The sequence below is a fragment of the Polypterus senegalus genome, chromosome 8, assembly GCF_016835505.1.
Source record: "Polypterus senegalus isolate Bchr_013 chromosome 8, ASM1683550v1, whole genome shotgun sequence".
In the NCBI taxonomy this organism is placed as follows: Eukaryota; Metazoa; Chordata; class Cladistia; order Polypteriformes; family Polypteridae; genus Polypterus; species Polypterus senegalus.
In genome coordinates, this window is record NC_053161.1 from 181,743,537 (window position 1) to 181,767,422 (window position 23,886).

Consider the following 23,886-nt stretch of genomic DNA (forward strand, 5'->3'; position numbering starts at 1 on the left):
TTGCTATTCTTCCATTATAGTGAATTTATGCAGAAGTCCTCAGCCTATCTTAGATAAAGAGTGCTATACAAATGTCCAAGAGCAAGACAAAGGTATTGATCCCTCTGGAATTTCCTGGGTAACCATATTAATTCCTCTTAACAATGTAGTCCGATCTTCAACTAAGTTTTGATTACAGACAGCCTCAGTTGTCCTAAACTACTGTAATAACACAAACAATTGGACGGCTTCTTGTCAGTCCTGAACACATTGTTTAAACATTCACAGTCCACTCCATGACCCTCCTATCTTTACAGACTGGTTGACCCTTCTTTAACAGTAATGACCTCCACAACATTTTGTAGCTACTGATCAGCAATGAATTTTAACCCATTCCTTCATTCCAATCCTTTTCAGTTCCTTCATCCCTGAGAGCCCTTTTCTGATCAGTTCTCTTTAGGTCAGGCCACAGCATCTCATGTCTCTAACTGGCTATTCCAGAACACCAGTTACCCTATGTTAAACCCTTTCTTTTTTTGATTTCTTCCTGTGTTTGGGCTTATTGTCCTGTGTCATCACTCAATTTTTCTTAAGCTTCTACTTTCCTGATATTTTTCTGTCAGATTTCTTGATGATATTTTCAATTCAGTGACTGATAATCATGTCAAGTGTTCCAGGCCATGAAGAAACAAGCATGCCAAACCATGATGCTCCATTCACCTTGAGTCTTTATTATCAAAGTCCACTTTTGTGTTACCTCCAAACATGGTGTTGCATGTTTTGACCAAAGACTTCAACTTTTGTCTCATTCATTCATAGAACATGTCTGTTTTGGAACATCGTGATGATCTTTTACAAGTTTTCAGACGTGCAGTGATGGTTTTTGCTAGATTGTGTTGATCTCATTGGTGTTGCCCTTCTGTAAACTACAACCTTATGCTTTTCTCCATAAGAATACAAGGACAGAGACTTTCTCAAGTCCTGGAGACTTCTGCAGGCACTTTGCTCTGCCTGTCTGGGTCCCTATTCATCTCTGCTTTCATGCTGTGATCTTTGTGGGTTGCCCTTTCCAGTAGTGAGTTTCCTCCATATTCGTAGACAGTATGGCTCTCTATGCATTGATGGACATCCAGGTCTTCAAAAATTATTTTATCACATTTGCCAGCTTTACACATCTCTTCAGTTCTTATGAGGTTCTTGTGACATCCTTACAGAAGTATTTGGATGAAATGTCAAACATTTGGATTACACATTGAAGCGCCGGATTAGAGAAACAACTTAGACTAACATGCTGACATCATTCTTAAATCATAAAGTGAAAAAGTCTGTGTGTTCTGTGCTAGTCTGTGCTCCTTCTATGTGAGTGTGCATTAAATATGACTTTTGCTCCGAAACGCTTTGGTTTTTTTTTGTAGCTGTTAAGGAGCAGAGAAGCAGTTTAATAGTTTTTCACGTTTTTTATATATATATTTATATATATATATATATATATATATATATATATATATATATATATATATATATATATATATATATATATATATATACAAAGTGTTTTTTTTTTTTTTGTGATTCACACAACAGCAGGTGTTACTCCAGTTTTACTCCAAACTTTGGGTCTGTGGGGCGGAGGGTGGAGGAAGCTTTTGAAGTTGCCGGCAAGTCAGTGTCACAGCAATAAGCAGGCAAAAGCTACTATGATTGGTTAGCAGAAAGAAGTTAAACATTTTACATATGATGCGGGATGGATTCCAAGCAATTAATAAAATCTCTGGAGTGGGAAAATAAGGAGGTAGAAAAGAATCTGCAAAGGAAAAAAAAGAACAATTGAATAAATCATTTAAGATGAATAACCCCAATGCTAACAGTAGTGCATTTGAGAGCAAACATTAGGAAAGATATGTCTAAAAGACAGTTAAAGAGAAATATTGCAGCTAAAGATATTCTTTCAGTATTTTAGGAGTAAAATAACAGTCAAGGAGGAAGTGAAGTGGCACATCTATACTAATAAAAGGCAAAGCCCTCACTCACTCACTCACTCACTCACTGACTCACTCACTCACTCACTGACTCATCACTAATTCTCCAACTTCCCGTGTAGGTAGAAGGCTGAAATTTGGCAGGCTTATTCCTTACAGCTTACTTACAAAAGTTGGGCAGGTTTCATTGCGAAATTCTACGCGTAAGGGTCATAACTGGAACCTATTTTTATACATATAATGTAATGGAGTTGAGTTAGAGATGACCGTGGGGGGCGGAGTTTCGTGTGACATCATCACGCCTCCTACGTAAGTACGTAGAGAACAAGGAAGAACTCCAAACAGCGATGAGCACAAAACGCCATTTCACAATTGAGAAGGCAGAAAAACATTATGAAGCAAATGATGCATACAAGCATATTCATAAGTACAGCTACTGCGAAAACAAAGCACGGCGTGAACCATAAGTTTATATTAAATTAAGTTCATAGACAGGCTGCCACTAGCGTTTGTAATTTAGTGCCTGCCCATATAAGGCCGTCCATCAGCGGCAATCCAATACAAACACTGCCGGTAAATATTGGCACCAGTACAGCTGGGAACCTTCAATGCAAGAACACCAAGCGGCTCACGTGAACTGACGCAGTGCACAGACAAAAAGCAACAGTTCCAAAGAGTGCTGAACAAAAACCGAATTACACAATTGAGAAGGCAGCAAAAAAATATGAAGCGTCTGATACATAGAATCATATTCATATGTGCAGCTACTGCGGAAACAAAGCACACGGTGGAAAAAGTGAATGTCCCGCTAAAGGAAGACAGTGTAAAAAACCCGTGCATGCAGTTTGTCACATCTCAGATAAAGAGGAAGACGAGCTGTTTATTGATGCAGTAAGAAACTAATCGATGAATGAAACCTCTTATCTTTACAACGATTGACAAACACGGAATGTAACTTGAATACAACACATCGTACAAATACGACCCTGATTGAAACAAATAATGATAATCAAATACTTGATGACAGGAACATTAAATAACACTCACAAAACAATTACTGTATATTGACAATCATGTTACGTTATTTTTAAAATGTTCCCTTTTTCATAACTTCTACTTCTCCACTGCGATACGCGGGTGTATATATATATATATAAATATATACCCCGATCTACAGTACATACTCTCACATAGACAAGCCACACGCTGTGGCGCAATTGTAGAGTCTTCGCCTCTAATGCCGACATTCGAGGTTCGATTCCCGAGAGGGATGCACTGAGTATGTACGTGCTACCGATTCATTTTACCTTCACATCTCCTTGGTTTGGGACGTATGAAAAAATATTCGGTTAACACAGAATCATGTTACGTTATTTTTAAAATGTTTCCCTTTATTAGCACAAGCACAGCTGAGAAGCTTCGATGCATGTACTCCATAACGCGTTAAAAAAATAACGTATTTAATCACACTTTCAATTCCAAGCAAACGGGAACTTTTGTCAATGCATGATTTCCTAGTACATCCATTACACTGATGCACACATCACAGCTACAAAAATGTTAGAGTCGGAATAAAGCGCATTCTTACGACTGATCGTTTCGACTTCCCGAGCGAAGCCTTGATAAAAGCATGGTTTTGTGCACACTGAAAAGCAAGCAAAATTAGATGCATTACAGAAAGCGGACTTTGTGGCTCTTACTGGGGATCATTGGACTTCTGTGACCGTTAGTAATTCTGATTACATCTAATTACAAAATGTTCAATGAACACACTGTTTTAGCCTAATGTACAAAATAATTTTGGCTAAGGTTACTCAGAGTTTAAAGATTAAGTTGGTCAAATTACCTTTTATGTTTCTGACTTATTTTTTAAGAAGAAAAACTGCACTTTATGTTGAAATTTTGGTTATTATTATTTAAAGACAATACTATTCTGAAAATCTACTTAAAGTACTTAAAATACCACTTTATTTTTAAGTCTGCCCAATTTTAACCAGGGATGATATTTTTGTTTCTGTTTTGAATTCAAATGCAGTTTAAAGGCTTTTTTTTTTCCGAAATTAAAACAGCTTCAGTTTACAATATTCATGTCCATGTCTATTATTTGATTCTGTCGCCCACTAAAACACTTTTAAATTAAAAAAAAAAAACATTTGCGATTTGGGGCAAATTTACGTGTGCGATTACATACGATTAATCAAGATTAATTCTTACACAGCCTCTAATTAATTGGATTAATTTTTTTAATCGAGTCCCACCCCTAATATATATATATGTGGATATATATGTAGATTTGTATATATATATGTGTATATACAGTATATATGTAGATATGTATATGTGTATATACAGTATGTATATATGTGTGTGTGTATATATACAGTATGTGTATATATGTATATGTTTATATGTATGTTTGTATATGTATATATATATAACTGTATATATATATGTGTATAGATGTGTGTGTATATATATATATATATATATATATATATATATATATATATATATATATATATATATATATATAACACTCATGACAATGACAAAACAATTACATTGTCAATCATCTTACGTTATTTTTAAAATGTTTGCTTTTCTTTTTCATAACTTCTTTAACACACTACTTCTCCGCTGCGAAGCGCGGGTATTCTGCTAGTGAACAATAAAGGGGAATTACAATGCTCAGGTAGTGAAATATAAAATGCTCTAAACTTGCCATTTTCTGAAGATTTCATGTCTGAAAAAGTGGATAACCTCTCAGTTGTAACAGGAACTACTAAGGAGGTGTGATGATGCGGGTTCTGCTCAACACTCCCATCTTGCTACTGGGAGCGCTTGAACCCGTCACCGTCGGTAATGTTACCGGTGCCTGGCAGTGAGGCACAACATAGCAAGGGGATTGTGCAAAAAGTACAAAGGGCTTTTCTTTAAACCAACAAAACCATAACAGTGTCCAAATAAATAATGCAGTGCTTTAATCTTCAATAAATAAATAATTCATAAAACAGGGGTGAAGTGGCGGTTAAAACAATAAATAAATCCTTTAAAACGACGAGGTTAAAACAATGTTGTAAGCATTCCTTTTTAAACACAAAGCCCGATGTCTTCTTTTACCTGGCAGCTCCCCTGCTTCTACTATATGAGCCCTACAACAGGAGAGTCGCCCTACCTGCAGCTGACCTCCTTTCCACTACTGATCTGGAGGCTTCCCAATCGCTGGCTTCAGTTCCGCTTCATCCAGACCGAGACTTGGCTTCCCTAACAACCAGGATGCTCACGCCAGGAAATTCATCTTCCAAGCCTCCCGACTCCGGCGGTCTTCTCTGCCTTACGCGGCAACCCATCCTTCTTCCGGTTACTCCCACTCTTCATAAAATGCTCAGCGAGAGCGACCATTACTTATGGCCCTCGGGTGTCAGCCAAACACCCTGCTAGGCCTCACTGTCCAGCTGCCTGTGAGCGCTCACTCACTTGCTCTCTCTCTCTAACACACACTGGATTTCTCTTCACTGCTTCCTGTTTTTCTACCACACTCCTGCAACCTCCGTTTCTTTCCTTCATTTCTCTTCTCTCTCCTAGCCTAGCCGCCTCGCGATTTTATTTCTGATGAGGACATGGCAGCTGTGGCAATCAGCAGCTCCCGGGAACAATTATGGATGCGGACGGTTTCTCACCTGTGCACTTAGGTGAGAAACGGCCACATCATGAATTCCCCAGGAACTGCTTCGGCCACACACCACCACACTCCCTTGCTAAGCCATGAGTTCAACGATTTTTTATTTTAAAAATGGCCCCTTGACATGAACTGCTATACCACAGAAGGTACTGAGGGATATGGAAATTGTAGAGAGAGAAGTGCTGTGAAGATTGAATTGGTTGAAATCAAACAAATTATCAGTACCAGATGTTATTTATCCTCAAATGCTTACAGAGTTTAGTAAATATACAGTATATATAATCCTCTGATGGATAGTTTATAGTAGTCACTGCACATTGGGACAATTTTTATGAACTGAAAAATGTAATCCCATTAATATAGAAAGTGTGATTGGGAAAACTGAAGTTTTAACAGGTTAGTAAGCTTAACTTGCATCACAGGAAAATAAATGAAAGGAATTATTCAGGAAAAGATTGAGTGACACATGGTAAGAACAGGAGTTTTACTAAACAGTCATCATGGATTCAAATGAGGGAGGTTGCGTTTTACTAACATGCTGGAAATCTATGAGGAACCAACCAATGGATATGATCAAAGTGGAACAGATGATATTATTTATCTGGACTTTCAGAAAGTATCTGATAAGGTGCCACTAAACTAAATGAAGTGAAAGTTCACAGTGTGGTGTGCAGATGGGTGCAGAATTGGCTAAACACAGGAAGTGGAGGGTTATGGTGCGAGGAACCCTATCAGAACTGAGTGATTTATAAGAGTGGTGTCCTACAAAGGCCAGTGTGAGGGCCACTGCTATATAAATATATTGTCAGTGATTGTGAGACAACTGACTGGGAGAGAGCTGAATGGCCTACCTACAGTGGGCTGGCGCCCTGCCCGAGGTTTGTTTCCTGCCTTGCACCCTGTGTTGGCTGGGATTGGCTCCAGCAATCCCCCGTGACCCTGTAGTTAGCATATAGCGGGTTGGATAATGGATGGTTGGATGAATGGCCTAAATGATAGAAATACCACGCCAGACCAGGGGGCAGCAGGGTGCACTGACTGTCTTTCTCAATGGTTCTGCATGGAAAATCCTGCAGGGATCTGGCACCAATGATGACAACACTTCCGGTTCCGGGTCTGATGATGTCATTTCCTTTACCGGCCTTTAAAGCTGCCGTTTTACCTCCATAATATCCAAACTATTTTGGACTCAAACCTGTGAACATCTCTTTTCAATTTATTTCAATTTTGCAGCCGAGAAACAATATATGGGTGGCTGCCCCAAACATTTATGATGTCTGTGACTCATCTTTGTGACAGTGGCTTTTTAATATCGGTCAAATTTTCCCAAATCTATCTTGAAAGTGCGCAATATATTCAGTATATTGTTAGAGGGAAGAGCCTCTTCTTCCCGTCCTTTTAAAATATCCCATATTCCCCGAGGTTGTCATCCTTATAACAATTTAAAAGGAGAGAACCCTGTCCCTGCTGACCACCTTGCAAAGCATTTGTTTTTAAACCATCGGTTTGTGGATGATACACCGCGGCCTTTAAATGCTATTTTTTTGAGTAACTTGGCCATTTCCCTAAATGTTTTCTGACGTGAAAGACGTCTCTTGGCCTGTAAGGACTTCTTTAGGGATGCCATCACACGCAAAGACCCCTACAATTTCCTGTGCGACAGCTTAAGACATGGCTGAGCGCAAGGGAACAGCCTCTGAATATTGAGTATCATAATGATATCAATGATTTGGATGAGAATAAAAATAACAAAGTGGTTAAGTTTTCAGATGATGCCAAGGTAGGTGGATTTGGCAGATAATCGAGAATGTGTTGAATCATCACAATAGAGGGATTTGGACAGTACACAGGCTTGGGCAGATTTGTTGAAGATGAAATTTTAATTTAAGTAAATGCAAAGTTTTACATGTAGTAACTAAAAATGTATGGTTTGTATACACAATGGAAGGATTTATGAGTTGTAATGAAGTCATCACCACCGACTCCTAGAGAGTTCAGAAGGCATTAAGAAGGCTAAGAGAATGTCAGGTTATTTAGCGCCCTGATGTGTGGAGTACAAGTCACAGGAGGTTATGCAGAGGCTTTATAAAACACCACTGGCCTCATCTGGAGTACTGTGTGCAGTTTTAGTATCCAAGCTACAAAACAGACCTAGCAGAGGTAGAGAAGTCCAGTGAAGAGTGATTAGGCTATTTCTAGGGATGTCGAGGTATGAGTTATTGTGCCGATGTGAGTTCTGCTCCATACTCCCATCTGTCTTTCGGGAGCTCTTGAACCCAACACCGTCGGTAATGTCACCGATGAGCTGGACAACAATGTAAGAAGAGAATGGTGAGAAAAGTGCAAAGTGCTTTATTATAACAACAATCAAAATCAAAACAGTGTTCAAATAAATAAGTGCAGTGTTGCTCAAAAATCTTCAAATAATCCAATAAAACGCTGTGAATTGTGGAGGTTAAAAACGATAAAAAAACGATTTGACTCCCCTGCTTCTCCCATCCAGGCTATGCATCAGGGGAGCCACCTTACTTGCAGCTGACCTTCTTTCTGCCTTCTCCTGTTGATCTGTTCACCTCGCTGATCCCTGGATCCAGTGGGCTTCACCTGACTGTGACATGGGCATCCACGCTGGGGCTTTTACATCCCACGTCCCGACTCCCACTGTCTTACTGGCCTTATGTGGTGAGCCATCCTCCTTCCGGTCGCTCCCACTCCTCAATAATGCTCAGTGGGAGCGACCACTACCGCCTGCTCCCGGGGTGCTGGCCAAACACCCAGGATCACTGCTCAGCTGTAGGTGTTCTCTACTATTAGCACCTTCGCTAGTTCATGCACCGACTTTTTCCTCCCTGCTTCCTGCCTTCTCTCCTTGTGAAGGCAATCACAGTTTATCTTTCTCCACTTTAAGCCCCTCTGTGAGCCCACCAAACACAGCTATTAGTTAATTAGGAGGGATTGTGACACCAAGGCTGACTGAAAGGCACTTACAAATTTTTTGTCCAGAAGGATGTTAATTTGGTGCCGGCCCAAAACATGTGACCCATTGAGACTGGGACTTAATTGTAGCACTTGCAGGTTGGATCTTGCCCTGGAAACATTTTGTACAGTTTCAAACAAGACAGATGTGCTCGATATATAATTTTTAGTTGACTAATTGTATGCTTTGCACATATGGAGCTCAAGTGGATTCTCTGCATTGCTACCTTCCACTCCTTTTCTGATATGTTGAGTAAGAGATGTTTTTTTCATTGTCCTCTTGGATCTTTGAAAGGGAGGGACTGTAAAATAATTCTATATATTGCAGAAATACTGTCTGGGTCCATGAAATTGACCAATATTTTTTCCAGCATAGAGGAGGGTGCGAGATCAGAAAAATTTGGCAGGTGCTGTTTAACAAAGTTTCTAATTTGAAGATAGTGAAAGAAATGTGTTGCTGGAAAGTTACATTTGGAATGTAATTGTTCATAGGATGCAAAGATGTTCTCTATATAAAGATCTCTCAGTGATTTAATCCCAAATGCTTTCCAGATATTAAAAACTGCATTTGTTTGTGAGGGTTGAAAAAGGTGGTTCTCATACAGAGGTGCCACAGATAAAAGATTCTCTATCTTAAAATGCTTCCTACATTGGTTCCATATTCTGAGTGAGTGAAGCACTAACTTATATTTATTAGGACACAAAGCAGGGAATATAAAGAAGTATTGCGGGCCAAGCCTGTGTATGTTCATCCATTTGTGTCCATGTTCGGGATTTAATAGCTTGTATGTTTGCTGCCCAGTAGTAAAACTGAAAGTTAAGTAGATCCATGCCACCTTCTGCCTTAGGTCTTTGTAAGGTCGCTCTTTGGATGCCTGGATGTTTTGAGTTCCAAATAAATTAGGTTATGTTTGAATCTGATTGCTTAAAAATGATTTATTGATGTATATTGAAATATTTTGATATAAAAATAGAAGCTTAGGAAGGGTAGTCATCTTAACAACATTAATTCTTCCAGCGAGAGTGAGAGGAAGAGTTGACCATCTATGTAAGTCTTGCTTAATTTTTGGATAAATGTCATGACACATTCTATTTATTGAAGGTGCGCTTTTCATGCTTGGCATGGCATTCTGTTTTATATAGTAACCTTCACAATGGCTGAGACAATAAAACATTCTTCTTGCATTTACTCCTTTAATCCACCATATAATATTACAAATTAAATAATTCAGATGTAATTAAAATACAGATTACTGATTTTCATTTAAGGGGATTTGCAAACATTTCAGTCGCACCTTGTAGAAATGATAGCACTTTTTCTGAATCATCCTCCCATTTCAGGGCACCATAATGTTTGGGACAATTGGTGCCAGAGGTGTTTGTGATTCCTCAGGTGTGTTTCATTTCTTTAGACTTGCAGGCCTAAGACACCTCAGCGTACTCCTACCTACAGACTACCTTTGGTCTCTGTAGTTGTCATTGTTCAACATGATGGCAAGAGCTGTGCCAATGAAAGTCAAAGAAGCTGGAAAGTAATAATTAAATCATTAAGAGACATTGGAAAACCTTAAGATTACCCAATTCAAAGTGTCTGGGATATTAATAACAAGAAAGAACACACTGGTGAGCTTAGTTATCATAAAGGGGCTTGTAGGCCCAGTAAGACCACCACTGCTGAAGACAGCAGACGTTGCTGCAGATTTCTTTTTGATCACAACTTGCACAGCCTGATGGTAATGATATTGCATATATCTCTTGTCACACACCTACGCATGGGAGGCAGCTAAAAGGATTGAGTAAGGGCAGTTCCGAGGCATGGCGGGATGTGGCAGAGTGCACTGACTCTTTCTCTCCCTTTCCTATAGACCATTCACAACAGATTCCACCTGGCTCTCTTGACATCACTTCCGGGACCGAGCCTATGGATGGAGGCCTTGCCGGCTCCTGCCCCTGTGATGTCACGTCTGGGCTCGAACCAATGGCTGAAGACCATGAGCCCAACCCCTATGGTCTCACTTCCTGTTTCCCTCTTTAAAAGCCTGTACCTTTTCTCTATTCCCTCAGTTCGGTCTTGGACTCGGTTGTGTGCACATCAGTGCAGTATTCATTTTAAAATGACTTTTGCAGCCAGGAAATCAATTATACGGGTGGCTGCCCCAAACCTTTCTATGACTCTGTGTCGAGTTTGTGACACTCTACTATCTTAAGTATACCATCCCATACAGATGGCATTACGTGGCTCAGGGTGACTGAGAGATTATTCACCAGTCAGGCAGTTCACACTGAAAAGCCACCATTGCCAAATAACCCACAGCTGTTAAGATCTGTAAGAGCAAAGGGATTGTGTGATTTCTGCATGGTGGACTCTCTAAGGAAAGCTGCAGTTCAGCACACACTTCAAAGAGGATGACAGTAGAGAGTTTAAATCGGCTTAGAATTCAGTCATAATTATTAGCCCAAATGTCATTGTGATACATCAAAACTCACTCTTTGTGTAGCCTGTCAAACATCAGAATGTGAAATGTGTAATGAAATGAAATTTTCTATTCAGTTTTTCGTTTTTCCACCTGGAGTTGCTAAATTGCCACCACAAATAAATGAAGTCTGCATGGGATTTACAAATGTTTAAAACTTGAGGAAACTTTGAGCCAATTTAAATGGCAAGTTCTAGTTTTATAAATCCTAACTTTTGCATAAGAAACAGCTTTCATATATGTTACCGAGCATAAGGAAGTTTTATACATGTGGCTCTACTGAGCAGTTGTAATAAAGGACATAAAATTAACAAATTAAGTGTGTTTTCCAAGTACAACAAAAGTTTTATAATTGCTTATGCTGATCAAGATTGTTCCTAATTTCAGCCATCATATATTTAATGTGAGTTAATGTTGATAATAAGGCAACAAATTGAAAATAAGCACGTTTTTTTTTTTCCTTTTTGTTTTAAATTTTACACAGGAAAGAATAATCACTGCTGTGTGGAATGTGGCAGAGAATTCCCAAAAAAGAGTGCTCTTCAGAAACACACTAGAGTTCACACTGGAGAGAAGCCCTATTGCTGTAATGAATGTGGCAAACAGTTTTCACAAAAAGAAGATCTTCAGATACACACAAGAGTTCACACTGGAAAGCCCTATTGCTGTAATGAATGTGGCAAACAGTTTTCACAAAAAGGAGATCTTCAGAGACACACAAGAGTTCACACCGGAGAGAAGCCATATTGCTGTAATGAATGTGGCAAACAGTTTTCAAAGATGGCCAGTCTTCAGAGACACACAAGAGTTCACACTGGAGAGAAGCCATATTGCTGTTATGAATGTGGTAAACAGTTTTCACAGAAAGGCAATCTACAGAAACACACGAGAGTTCACACCGGAGAGAAGCCATATTGCTGTAATGAATGTGGCAAACAGTTTTCACATATAGGCAGTCTTCACAAACACACTAGAGTTCACACTGGAGAAAAGCCATATTGCTGTAATGAATGTGGCAAACAGTTTTCACAGATGAACAGTCTTCAGAAACACAGTAGAGTTCACACCGGAGAGAAGCCATATTGCTGTATTCAATGTGGTAAACAGATGGATAGTCTACAGATACAAACGAGAGTTCACAACAGAATAAAAACAGCAGAAGTTCAAAATTCAGTCCAGAAAAACAAGAACCCTTCAGGACTCAAGAGTGACATTCAGTCGTTTCCTGAAAAGTAAGCAAACTAAACTATTGTTAAGAAATGAATCTCAAAGAGAAGCCATATTGCTGTTTGGAACGTGGCAAACAAATCTGTCAGAGCAGTACACTTCAGAGAAATACCAGAATTCCCACCGGAGAGAAGTACAACTGAACTGTCCTGACTAAAGAGTGAGGTTCACTCCTGCCTGGACAGTAAGCACATGTAACTGACACAAATCCATCCTAATAAGTGTTGTGTCAAAAAAAAAAAAAAAATCAACATGTAGGAAACATTGAAGTTTATATCCTTTTTCCTTCACCTGAAACAAAATAAAGAACAGGGCATCATACAAATGGCTTCTCACCAAAGACCCTACAGCCTCCACCGTACGTCTATCTCTGTTTTCATAACATGCGTATTACATATAGAACTATTTACAATATTTTATACACATTTCATCAGAAAAAAGAAAAAAAAAACACTTTACAATATACTGTCCATGGCCTCACACAATAATAGTTTAGCTTTAATATATTATACATTTTGCTATTTTAATATAACAAAAAATTTTAAAACTTGACAAAATCAAAAACAAAAAAAAAAAAATAGAATAGTTTTTCATACAAACAGCTTCTCGCCAATGCTTATTAAATAACAAATCAAATCAATTACTAATAATTATAAACACAAACTATTAATACAAAATCAATAAAATAAAATGTAAAATAAAAATTAAAATCCAAAATATACACATGATCATGCTGTTGTAAAAGGTTAAAAAAATGTATGTACATAAAATAAAACACACCAATATATATATTTTTTTGCTAATATTTTCTAGTGTTTGAATGTCACATTCATAGTGTTTGGTGCTCTGCTGAATACTGTGTTAAGGAAAATACCCAAACAGTTCACTAGATGGCACTATCGCTAGGGAGGAACCATAAAACACCACAGAGGCAAGCATGGCAGATTAAGTCTTGCGGCCAAACAGAACGCAAACTAAAGTTTGTGCCTCTTTGTTTGTAACTACAGGTGGGTTAATATTCCTCCAAACAAGATGTAATACTCCCGAGTAAGACATAAGAATGTTGTGAAGCTGTGTATATTACGTTCAAAGCTGGGAGTTTAGTATTTTTTGTGTAATCTGATGAAAATAAGATGTTTAGCTGTACCCGGAAGAGCTAAAGCCACGAGGGTTGTTTTCACATTAAGCACCAGAGGCGTTAAAGGGCTGAAACACATCTTGTCTTGGTTTATGTCAATGTATTGCGGTATGTTTATGTGTTTATTGAATATGAGCAGTTTGATAAGTGATAAGTTTTCAATCATAGGGTTTTAAAGAAAAAACAAAGATGTTAGCTGGATAATTTTATATGGAGTTAAATGTGTTCTGTAATATTGTTAATACAGTACTTGAAAATATGGTATGAAGACTGTAATATGAGCTGTTACAGTTAGTGTTACATAAACTACGGACTTATTGTGTTAACTCTGGAATAAATGTCATGTGTTTGTGGTTATAAAAAATTTGATTAAATCCTGCAGCCAAGCGGAACGCAAACTAAAGTTTGTGCCTCTTTGTTTGTAACTACAAGGTTTAGGAATACACTTCTCCCTGACATCCACCAGTCCAGGGAGGATAACACTGTACACCACGCCGAATTATGTTTCATCACTGTGGCAGCGCACTAAAAGAAGAAATGCTTTTTTAAATTTGATTATGTTTTTGTTTGTTTGCTTTTTATAATAGAACATTACAAAACTGTATATAAGAACTCGGGTTTACATAACTTATTTAACACTTGAGAATTGCCAAATAATATACATGTCAAATAAATAGAATAAAAGTAGAAAAGGCTTGGAGAGAGCTGACTTACCTGTACAGCATCCACCATCGCCTGAGGGTGCCTGGCGTCTGTGGGGAGTCGCATTAATTAGCATCCATACTCCTAAATATGACACTAAGTTTACACAAACAATTGCTTTTTGGAAAATTTATATCTAAAAGATACAAAAAAATTAAAAAGACTACACTTTGCTGCACATATTGCCATATTGCAGTACTGGATGTGGCCAACAATTCTCACAAATCGGAGTACTCTGGGCCAGAAAAGAATTCAGACTGGGTGCCACCTCCAGAAGTGGGCTTTGTTGGAGAAGATCTACATTGGGGGCTATCAACCCGTTGTCATGGCATACCACCCCAAAAATATAAATGTTCTGAAATACCTGCATTTTATTTTGGTGTTAAATAGTTAATTACTGAACTGTTGTTACAGTGCATCCGAAAAGTATTCACAGCGCATCACTTTTTCCACATTTTGTTATGTTACAGCCTTATTCAAAAATGGATTAAATTATTTTTTTTCCTCAGAATTCTACACACAACACCCCATAATGACAATGTGAAAAAAGTTTACTTGAGGTTTTTATAAATTTATTAAAAATAAAAAAAACTGAGAAAACACATGTAGATAAGTATTCACAGCCTTTGCTCAATACTTTGGTGATGCCCCTTTGGCAGCAATTCCAGCCTCAAGTCTTTTTGAAGATGATGCCACAAGCTTGGCACACCTATCCTTGGCCAGTTTCGCCCATTCCTCTTTGCAGCACCTCTTAAGCTCCATCAGGTTGGATGGGAAGCGTCGGTGTACAGCCATTTTAAGATCTCTCCAGAGATGTTCAATCGTGTTCAAGTCTGGGCTCTGGCTGGGCCACTCAAGGACATTCACAGAGTTGTCCTGAAGCCACTCCTTTGATATCTTGGCTGTGCGCTGAGGGTCGTTGTCCTGCTGAAAGATGAACCGTCGCCACAGTCTGAAGTCAAGAGCGCTCTGGAGCAGGTTTTCATCCAGGATGTCTCTGTACCTGAATTTACCACAGATGGACTCCAATTAAGCTACAGAAACATTTCAAGGATGATCAGGGAAACAGGATGCACCTGAGCTTAATTTTGAGCTTTATGGCAAAGGCTGTGAATACTTATTCCTCCATTTTTTTTATTTTTAATAAATTTGCAAAAATCTCAAAAACTTTTTTCATGTTGTTATTATGGGGTGTTGTGTGTAGTATTTTGAGGAAAAAAATGAATTTAATCAATTTTGGAATAGGGCTGTAACATAACAAAATGTGGGAAAAGTGATGCACTGTATATTAAAGTAAAGGTGGAATTTCTTTTTCACTCAGAAAATTTTCTTTCAGAGAGCTTTTATAACGTACTAGCAATGTTAACCTGTCAGAATGTTTTAGAATGAATTTCAAAAGGATTTGATATGTTATGACTGATAGGCACTGGCAGTGTGTCACCATGAGGAGGTCACTTCAGTTGTCTGTGCTAATACTGGAAAAGCAAAAGAAATGCCAGCAATTGTGTCTCAAATGTTGTAAGTCTCCTCAGCATCAGTAAATATTATTATTATTCCTGTCAAAAAGTTTAGTAAAGTCACGCCTTTTGAACAGATGGGGTTTCCTGTTCCTGAGAGACTTTCCATTCCACTATCTTGGTTTACCTACAGTGTGCTTACTTTATTGTTGTATATTATTTGCTGCTTTGAATAAATTACAATCATCTGTCTGTCATCTCCAGTCATCTGATGGTGACTCCTGCTCTGAGTTTTCTGTTGGCCAAACCCTGTGAGTTAGCACATTTTCCAGAGGTCTGTGAAACCCCTCTTTTACATGGTCTTTTGAGCCGAAAGCTAAACTGACCAACCCGAGAGCAAAATTGACAAGGCAGTGTGTGCGGAGGAGCCTAACCTCATCTCTAGTTCACTGGGCATCGATGTAGAAGAGAACATCTGAGCTGACATCTCCACATTCAGCCAAACCCATCTGTGGGCACCATTATGGCCTTTCAGACAACGGGCTCAGTGCACTAAGCTTGAAGTACTCGGCTGAGGCTGCTGAGAGACGAGGATTCCATCTCACCTTTTGGACTGGAATGTGAGATACTGTCCTTCAAGAGGTAACGTGTTGTCCATCACGAGCTCCAAGAAAAGCACAGATAGCAAACTGAGAAATGCAGTGAAGTAACCGATCAGTTAAATCACATCATGGCAGCAACACATGCAGTGTGCATACAGCTTTACTCCGACCCTTTGTTTTTTCCCCCATAGAGACAATTGAAGAAAAGAAATGCGCTGAACTGGAGGAGATCAGGATTTTGTAAGTAAAGAACAATGTAATAAATTTAATTTAAGTAACGTTTCCCAGCACTGGTCGCTTGTGAACTGTTCTTTTTGTATCTGGGATATCAACACTTAAACAATTGGTGGAAATAAACTGAAGTCTGCTTAAACAACTGGCTAAATAAATAGGCAGAAACTCAATAATGTTTTATTTTTCATCTTCATATCATTTTAAAGACAGAATTATTGACATAACCAAAGTTCCAACTAATTTGCATTGTTGCGTGGCTCAAAAGTATTAATTAATTAATTAAACCTACTTTGAGCCATTCACTAATTAGTGTTGTACTGTTTGTTCATTTGTTTCTGTTACATAAAACTGTTCAATAAAGAAACCAAAATAATGTAATATAAATAGGCAACTGATTATTCAAACTGTTTTTTATTAGAAAGCAATCCCTGATTTGTTTCTGCTTTAAAGAAAAATATTAATTTGCTTGAAGGAAATATGACAAATTGCAATTAATACATAGTGACTTTCAATTACAAATTTGAACTAAGAGATTAATTGCATTTGAATTTTTAATCAGGTGTCCTCATGTAAACACATAATTTAGAACCATTACATATGATGAAAATCATAAAAATTTTGTACGATATACAGCGCCATTTCTTGCTCTATGAAGTCTCTACAGAAGTAGAGGGCCATCGAAACCACTAAGGGCCCCCCAAGCTGCAAGTTCAGCCTCAGTATAAACATCACCCGTCTGTTTGTAGCCACCAAGCACTGAAAGTATGCTTAAAAATTAAACATTTGATATAAACAAAACCAAGCTGCTGTGGCAGAAAAGGTTTGGCTTGTGTTTGTGGGGTAATTAATTCAAAATCAATGATTATCACCAGGCTTTCTTGTCATGCTATGAGTGATGTCCACCGACATGTTTGATAGGAAAGCTCGCTAACACTGCATATCATGAGTAGCTTATTGGATCGGCAGGGCTTGAATTGCCTAGTGATGGGCAGAGTGAAGCCTCACGAAGCATAGAAATATTTGAATAATTTGTGTCGAAGCATTTGACACTCGCCTCTCTAGTGACACCTCCTGGCCATTTGCATTAACGTTACACAACTGAAACAAACTCGTGATCAAGGTCAATGTCGTCTGTTAAACTCTATTGCTTTTAGTTTTTCGCTGCTACAGACTGGCGACAAAGAGAGGGGCTTGTCAGCGGCTTGCAGTATCTGAAGTGTAAATAGATATTTTGTTTCATTTGTATAACAAAACAAATCATATGAGTAACGATTTCAACTGTTATTTTGCTTGATGATTGCGGGTTTAGGGGTTTAATTGATTAAATATTAAATTAAGATGTAATGTGTTCTTACTTTGGGGGGGCTACATGGTAAATGTGTTAGTGACTGGGATTGCGCCTCTGTAACTAGAAGATCGATTAGCAATGATACAGACTGGTCAACTATCATATTTGTTTGAGAAAATGTTTTATTATTGTACTGTGCTGTGACTAAGACAACGTTTTACATATAACTTCATCATTATATGATATAAGTTCATCATCAGGCACCTGGAGCACATCCGAGACCAGATAAAAGGGGCCGCCTCACTCCATACAGGGAGCAGGAGTCGGGTGGAAGAAGGCAACACTCTGGAGAGAGGAGGAAAGGTAGCTCAGGGAGGACTGTTGAGAGGCCCTGAACTGAAGGGTGTTTGGTGCTGGAGCACTGTGTGTGTGCAGGACTATTTGGACACTTATATTGTACATACTGTAAATAAACCGTGTGTGGTGGACTTAAGGGCAGTGTCTGTCTGTCTGTTGTTAGGCTGGCTTTTACAATATATATAATCCTGCAACAAGACAAGACTATTTTGAAGAGATGTTTTCAAGTCCCACAAGATAAGACTTTTGACATGAGATTTTTTCTAGTCCCGCCCTCCTCTCACCCATATTCAGCCACACCCACAGCCCTCTCATTCGTATGAATGCTTTTGACAGATACAGTTCCTGCACTTTCAGCTCTTATAAATTTTTATGTTTTCCTCACTTTAAGTGCCCAATTAAAGAAGACATATTATGCTCAAATCTTATTGAAGAATTTCATCATGAAAGGTTATCAATTGAACAAATGAGTACACGGGCAATCCTAGCACTGAGAAACAATGAAGTCAAACAAATTGGCAGTTGGGAGGAAGTATGACAGAGCTGCTGGGAGTGGAGGATTGGTTATTGTTACTGATTTATTATTGTTTATAATTTATTTATTGTTTATTTGTTTATTGGAGAATTGTGGAGTGTGCAGTGCTTTGTGCACTTCATTCAAAAGAATTCTTAAATATTATTCTTGGTGCTTTTAAACGTGTGTCCTGGACGTCTGTCTAGGCAGGAAGCGGAAGTGGAAGCAGACAATGGCCGACAGTGAGATTGCGTTAGAAACTCATAGAAGAACTCCAGGTACACAACAAACAGATTCAGAAACTCCTGTCCAGACGAAGATATCTTAGGGATTTGAAGACTTGGCTGCTGGATAAACCATCCTCGCCATCTAAAATCGGCATAACATCAACCCCGCATTGTGCCGCTCAAGTAAACTTCACCCCCGCGCCTTGTAGGAGTGACGACAACACCGATAAAGACCTTGTCGTATTTCAGTTATGCAGGTGGGGGTTCAAGGCTAGAACACCTCCATCGGCACAGGCGAGCATCTCGACTCAGAATCGGTTCGACCCTTTCCGCTTCCCCTTTTTGCCTTCAACCCCTGGTGATGTAATAGTGGTACGTAATTCGATTCTTAGAAACCTCAATAGCGCATGCCCTAATCGAAAATCTTTTGTTTCTTGTTTTCCTGGTGCTCGTGTATGAGATGTGATGAGACGTGCGCCGACAATCAACGAGAAGCAGAAGGAGAGGGCAGTTGGAGTAATTGTATTGCATGCCGGCGTGAATGACATAAGACACCGACAGTCGGAAATCCTTAAGGCTGACTTTGCAGCACTAAGACACGAAGGAGAGGACCCCATCGACAAAGATCTTCATTTCGGGTCCACTACCTTTCGTCAGACGATCAAATGAGTACTACAGTTGTCTGCTAGGATTGAACAACTGGCTGCATGGCTTCTGCAAGAATCAAGACATCGGATTCATCAACAACTGGGACCTCTTCTTGGGAAGGCCGCATTTCTTCAAGCGAGATGGCCTACATCTGAACAGTTTTGGTGCCTGGGTCCTCTCCAAAAATATATCTAAGGTAATTCATTTATCCTTGACTATCTATCTCTACTCTTAACTCCTTCTGAAATGCTATTGCTGTGCTAGGACATGATAATTGTTTAATAAAATGTTCCGTAAAAGTGCACAACATTAATACTCTAATAACCAATCTCAATGTACATAGAAAATCAAGGCAATACGGCATAAACACCAATAATTTAATTACAATTACTACTTTAGATAAACAATGCATTAAAACTACTAAAACAGACTATAGATTAAACAAAAGATACACACAGAGCGGCGCTAATAAAAATAACTTAGTTCCTGTTCCATATATCAGTAACGCACATAGTATTTATTCTTCTATGCCCCTCCGAAACATTAAATATGGCACTATTAAACGTTAGAGCTTTAACTAACAAGACATTTTTTATCAATGATCTTATTAGTGATAGAAAAATAGATTTTATTGCACTAAGTGAAACATGGCTTAGCTCAGATGGCGCAACTGTTTTAATCGAATCTGCGCCTCCAGATTACAGTTTTACTCGTGCGGATCGCCAAGGAAAGAGAGGCTGCGGACTAGCAAACGTTTACTCAAGCTGGTTAAAATGTAAAGATGTCAATTTTGGTAAATTCAAGTCCTTTGAGTATCTCGCCGTTATTATTCATGGAGATTCTCACGTTCTAGTAATATCCGTGTATAAACCTCCTAAATTTAACGCGTCTTTCTTTGAGGAATTTTAATTACGAACTATGACACACTCTTACTAGTTGTCGACTTTCATTTTTATATCGAAAATCAGTGTGACCTAAAAGTAAGGGAATTCATGAACCTCTTGGACTCTTTTGATTTGAGACAGCTCGTTAATCAGCCTACACATAAGTTAGACTTAGTAATTACTAAAGGACTAAAAGCTGATATAAAGCAGGTCATTGATATTTGTCTATCAGACCATTTTCTTTTACTTTTTAGTATAGAAATAATGATAGAAAATGCTCATGAGAAGCATATTGTTAAAAAACGCTTCTTTGATTCATCAGCAGCTTTAAAATTTACTAACATTCTAAGCAATCAGTCTGTTTATAGTGCCAACTATAATAGTAAGGATAATGTAAATAATAAGGTGGAAAAATTTAATACTAAAGTGAGAGCTGCTGTTGACAGAGTTGCACCTGAAAAGACAGTGAAAAAACCTTCCAGTATTGTTATACCATGGAAGACCCAAAGAGTGTCTGATTTAAAAAGAACATGTCATAGAGCTGAGCGTAAATGGAGGAAAACTAAACTAACTATCCACTATAACATATTAAAAATTAAAATAACAGAATACAATAACACTGTCCGTCTTGAGAGGCGCTGCTATTTCTCTAAGATTATAAATAACAATGCTAGTAATCCCAGAGTCTTATTCTTGATGATTGATCGTCTGCTAAACCAGGTAACTCAAAGGAATGCCTCCTAAGTACTTCCAGTAAAACCTGTGAGGCTATTGCTGTATTTTTCAATCAAAAATTAATGATATTAGAAATAACATAGTATATCTCCCCAATACTAAGGATCCTCCTAAACCCCAGTATTCCATTATTAACAAATTCAATTCTTTCTCTAGTATAGATTTACCTGATTTACATAAAATGATTTCTCAACTAAAACCCTCCACCTGCGTCCTTGACCCAATACCAACAAATTTTTTCAAAGAAGTATCGGGCGTGCTAATTGATTATATTCTTGACATAGTAAATTCGTCACTAGATACGGGGGTCTTCCCAGACTGTCTTAAGACTTCTGTAGTTAAACCCCTACTTAAGAAAAATAATCTTGACCCCTCTGCATTTGAAAATTTTAGACCCATTTTCTAACCTGCCTTTCTTAAGTAAAATTTTAGATAAGGCAGTCATTATGCAGTTAAATAACCACCTCAATAAACCTGCTATTCTTGATAAATTTCAGTCAGGTTTCAGAACAAATCACAGCACAGAAACTGCACTCGTTAAAGTAGTAAATGACTTGCGGGTAAATGCAGACAGAGGCCATTTATTAAAGAGAAAACTGAAATCTTAGTGATTGGCAATAACGGATACAATGAGGCTATTAGAAATAAACTGGATACATTAGGATTAAAAGTCAAGACAGATGTAAAAAGGTTAGGGGTCATTGTTGACTGTAATCTGAATTTTAAATCACATATTAATCAGATCATTAGGACAGCATTTTATCACTTAAGAAACATAGCAAAAGTTAGACCTCTTATATCACTGAAAGATGCTGAGAAATTAGTTCATGCATTTATTTTCAATCGACTAGATTACTGTAACACAGTCCTCTCAGGAATACCCAAAAAAGACATAATGCAGCTGCTAGAATCCTAACCAGGAAAAGGAAATCCAAGCACATCTCTCCAGTTTTGATGTTACTACACTGGTTACCTGTGTCATTCAGGATTGACTTTAAAATTCTGCTTATGGTTTATAAAGTCTTAAATAATCTCACCCCATCTTATATATCGGAATGCCTGACACGTTATATTCCAAATCTGTTACCTTAGATCCTCAAATGAGTGTCTCCTTAGAATTCCAAGAGCAAAACTTAAAAGAAGTGGTGAGGCGGCCTTCTGCTGCTATGCACCTAAAATCTGGAATAGCCTGCCTATAGGTATTTTCCAGGCTGATACAGTAGAGCACTTTAAAACACTGCTGAAAACACATTACTTTAACATGGCCTTCTCATAACCTCACTGTAATTTAATCCTGATACTCTGTATATCCAATTCATTATAATAACTATTCATGGTGGCTCTAAAATCCGTACTAACCCCTACTCTCTCTTCTGTTTCTTTTTCCGGTGTCTTTTTGGTGGTGGCGCTCAAAGCACCGTGATGTTCCAACAGTGATGGATTAAAAGCCAGAAGTCTGCATGACCATCATTGTCAAGAGCGTCCGTGAGAACCCTAAATACAATGAGGACTTTTTCATTTATGTTAGGTAGAATGCCCAGAGGGGACTGGGCAGTCTCATGGCCTGGAACCCATGCAGGTTTTATTTTTTTCTCCAGCCGTCTGGAGTTTTTTTTTTTTTTCTGTCCTCCCTGGCCATCGGACCTTACTCTTTTTCTATGTTAACTAATGTTGTCTTATTTTAATTTCTTATTTTGTCTTTTATTTTTCTTCATTATGTAAAGCACTTTGAGCTACTTTTTGTATGAAAATGTGTTATATAAATAAATGTTGCTGTTGTGGAATTAACGCCAAAAATCTTGATCTTTTACACGGCAGATTGGTTAAATGCTTATCAATAGACTCTGCTGAAACAGCTGGTGGTGATCGTGCAGAAGATGAAAACTTCAACCTACAATAACACAAAGAATATGTACAACCGTTAACACCATCTGGTTTTCCACCGCACTAATTACTGTAGAAAGAAGGATGTATCCAAGAAAGGTGATGTAACCTTCCGCAGATAACATTAGACAACAAGGAAAATCTTGATATGTCATTCATATTAAAATGTTAACAGTTTCCCTTTAGAATAGCTTTTGCAATGACAATTAAATTTCAGAGCCAAACATTTGAAAAAGTCATTTTATACAGAGAAAAAAACGAAATTTAATCACAAGCAGTTTTACGTTGCATTCTCACAATGAAAGCCCAAACAGAATCAAAATTCAATGCGATATTGACGAAAATTGAATTCAAAAATTTTTACTGAAGTTTAATAGTAAAAGTGTAAGTTTAAAAAGTATTTGCATGTTTATTTCAAAGTCAAACAGAACAAAATCGTATTAGTCAACAAATAACTCTAACAAGACTTGAAACATAATTTACTTTAAAATTATTACATTTACTATTTTTAAATTGGTTAATTACTCACTGTAATGTAAAACAGTTCTTTTATGCATACAGTATGGAACAATTCCCATTAAATAAAAATCAGTTTAAATTGTACATGCACATCCCCATACGCGAGTGACAGAAACGCAAAATAAAGACATATTGTATATGACGTAGAAAAGAAGAAAAATGAGCGTTGCATGAAAACTTTGCAGGATATGAAGATGGGATATTTATGAGAAGAAAGTACTTTAGTGAGAGAGGTGTTGTCACCCGTACTACTAAAGCTCTTCTTTGCAGCATTATGCATTCTACTAGTCAGCATTTGACAATGTATAATTTATAGTTTTGTTTCTTGTCACTAAGTATCATCGGGCACAATCATTTAAAATGTATTGATCATCCACATC

At 38.0% G+C, this 23,886-nt stretch overlaps 2 protein-coding genes across 2 annotated transcripts in view; one reads left to right on the forward strand and one right to left on the reverse strand.

Moving 5' to 3' along the window:
- The window catches only part of LOC120534744 (gastrula zinc finger protein XlCGF26.1-like), a 534,784-nt gene that overhangs the window by 118,320 nt on the left and 392,578 nt on the right, over positions 1 to 23,886 (reverse strand). The gene's annotated exons all lie outside the window — the stretch shown is intronic.
- LOC120533664 (gastrula zinc finger protein XlCGF57.1-like) overlaps positions 1 to 23,886 on the forward strand; it is a 160,296-nt gene that overhangs the window by 78,333 nt on the left and 58,077 nt on the right. The window contains exon 4 of the mRNA XM_039760563.1: positions 11,713 to 12,129. Within this exon, the coding sequence (XP_039616497.1) occupies positions 11,713 to 12,129 (417 nt within the window). The remainder of the gene's footprint in view (positions 1 to 11,712; positions 12,130 to 23,886) is intronic.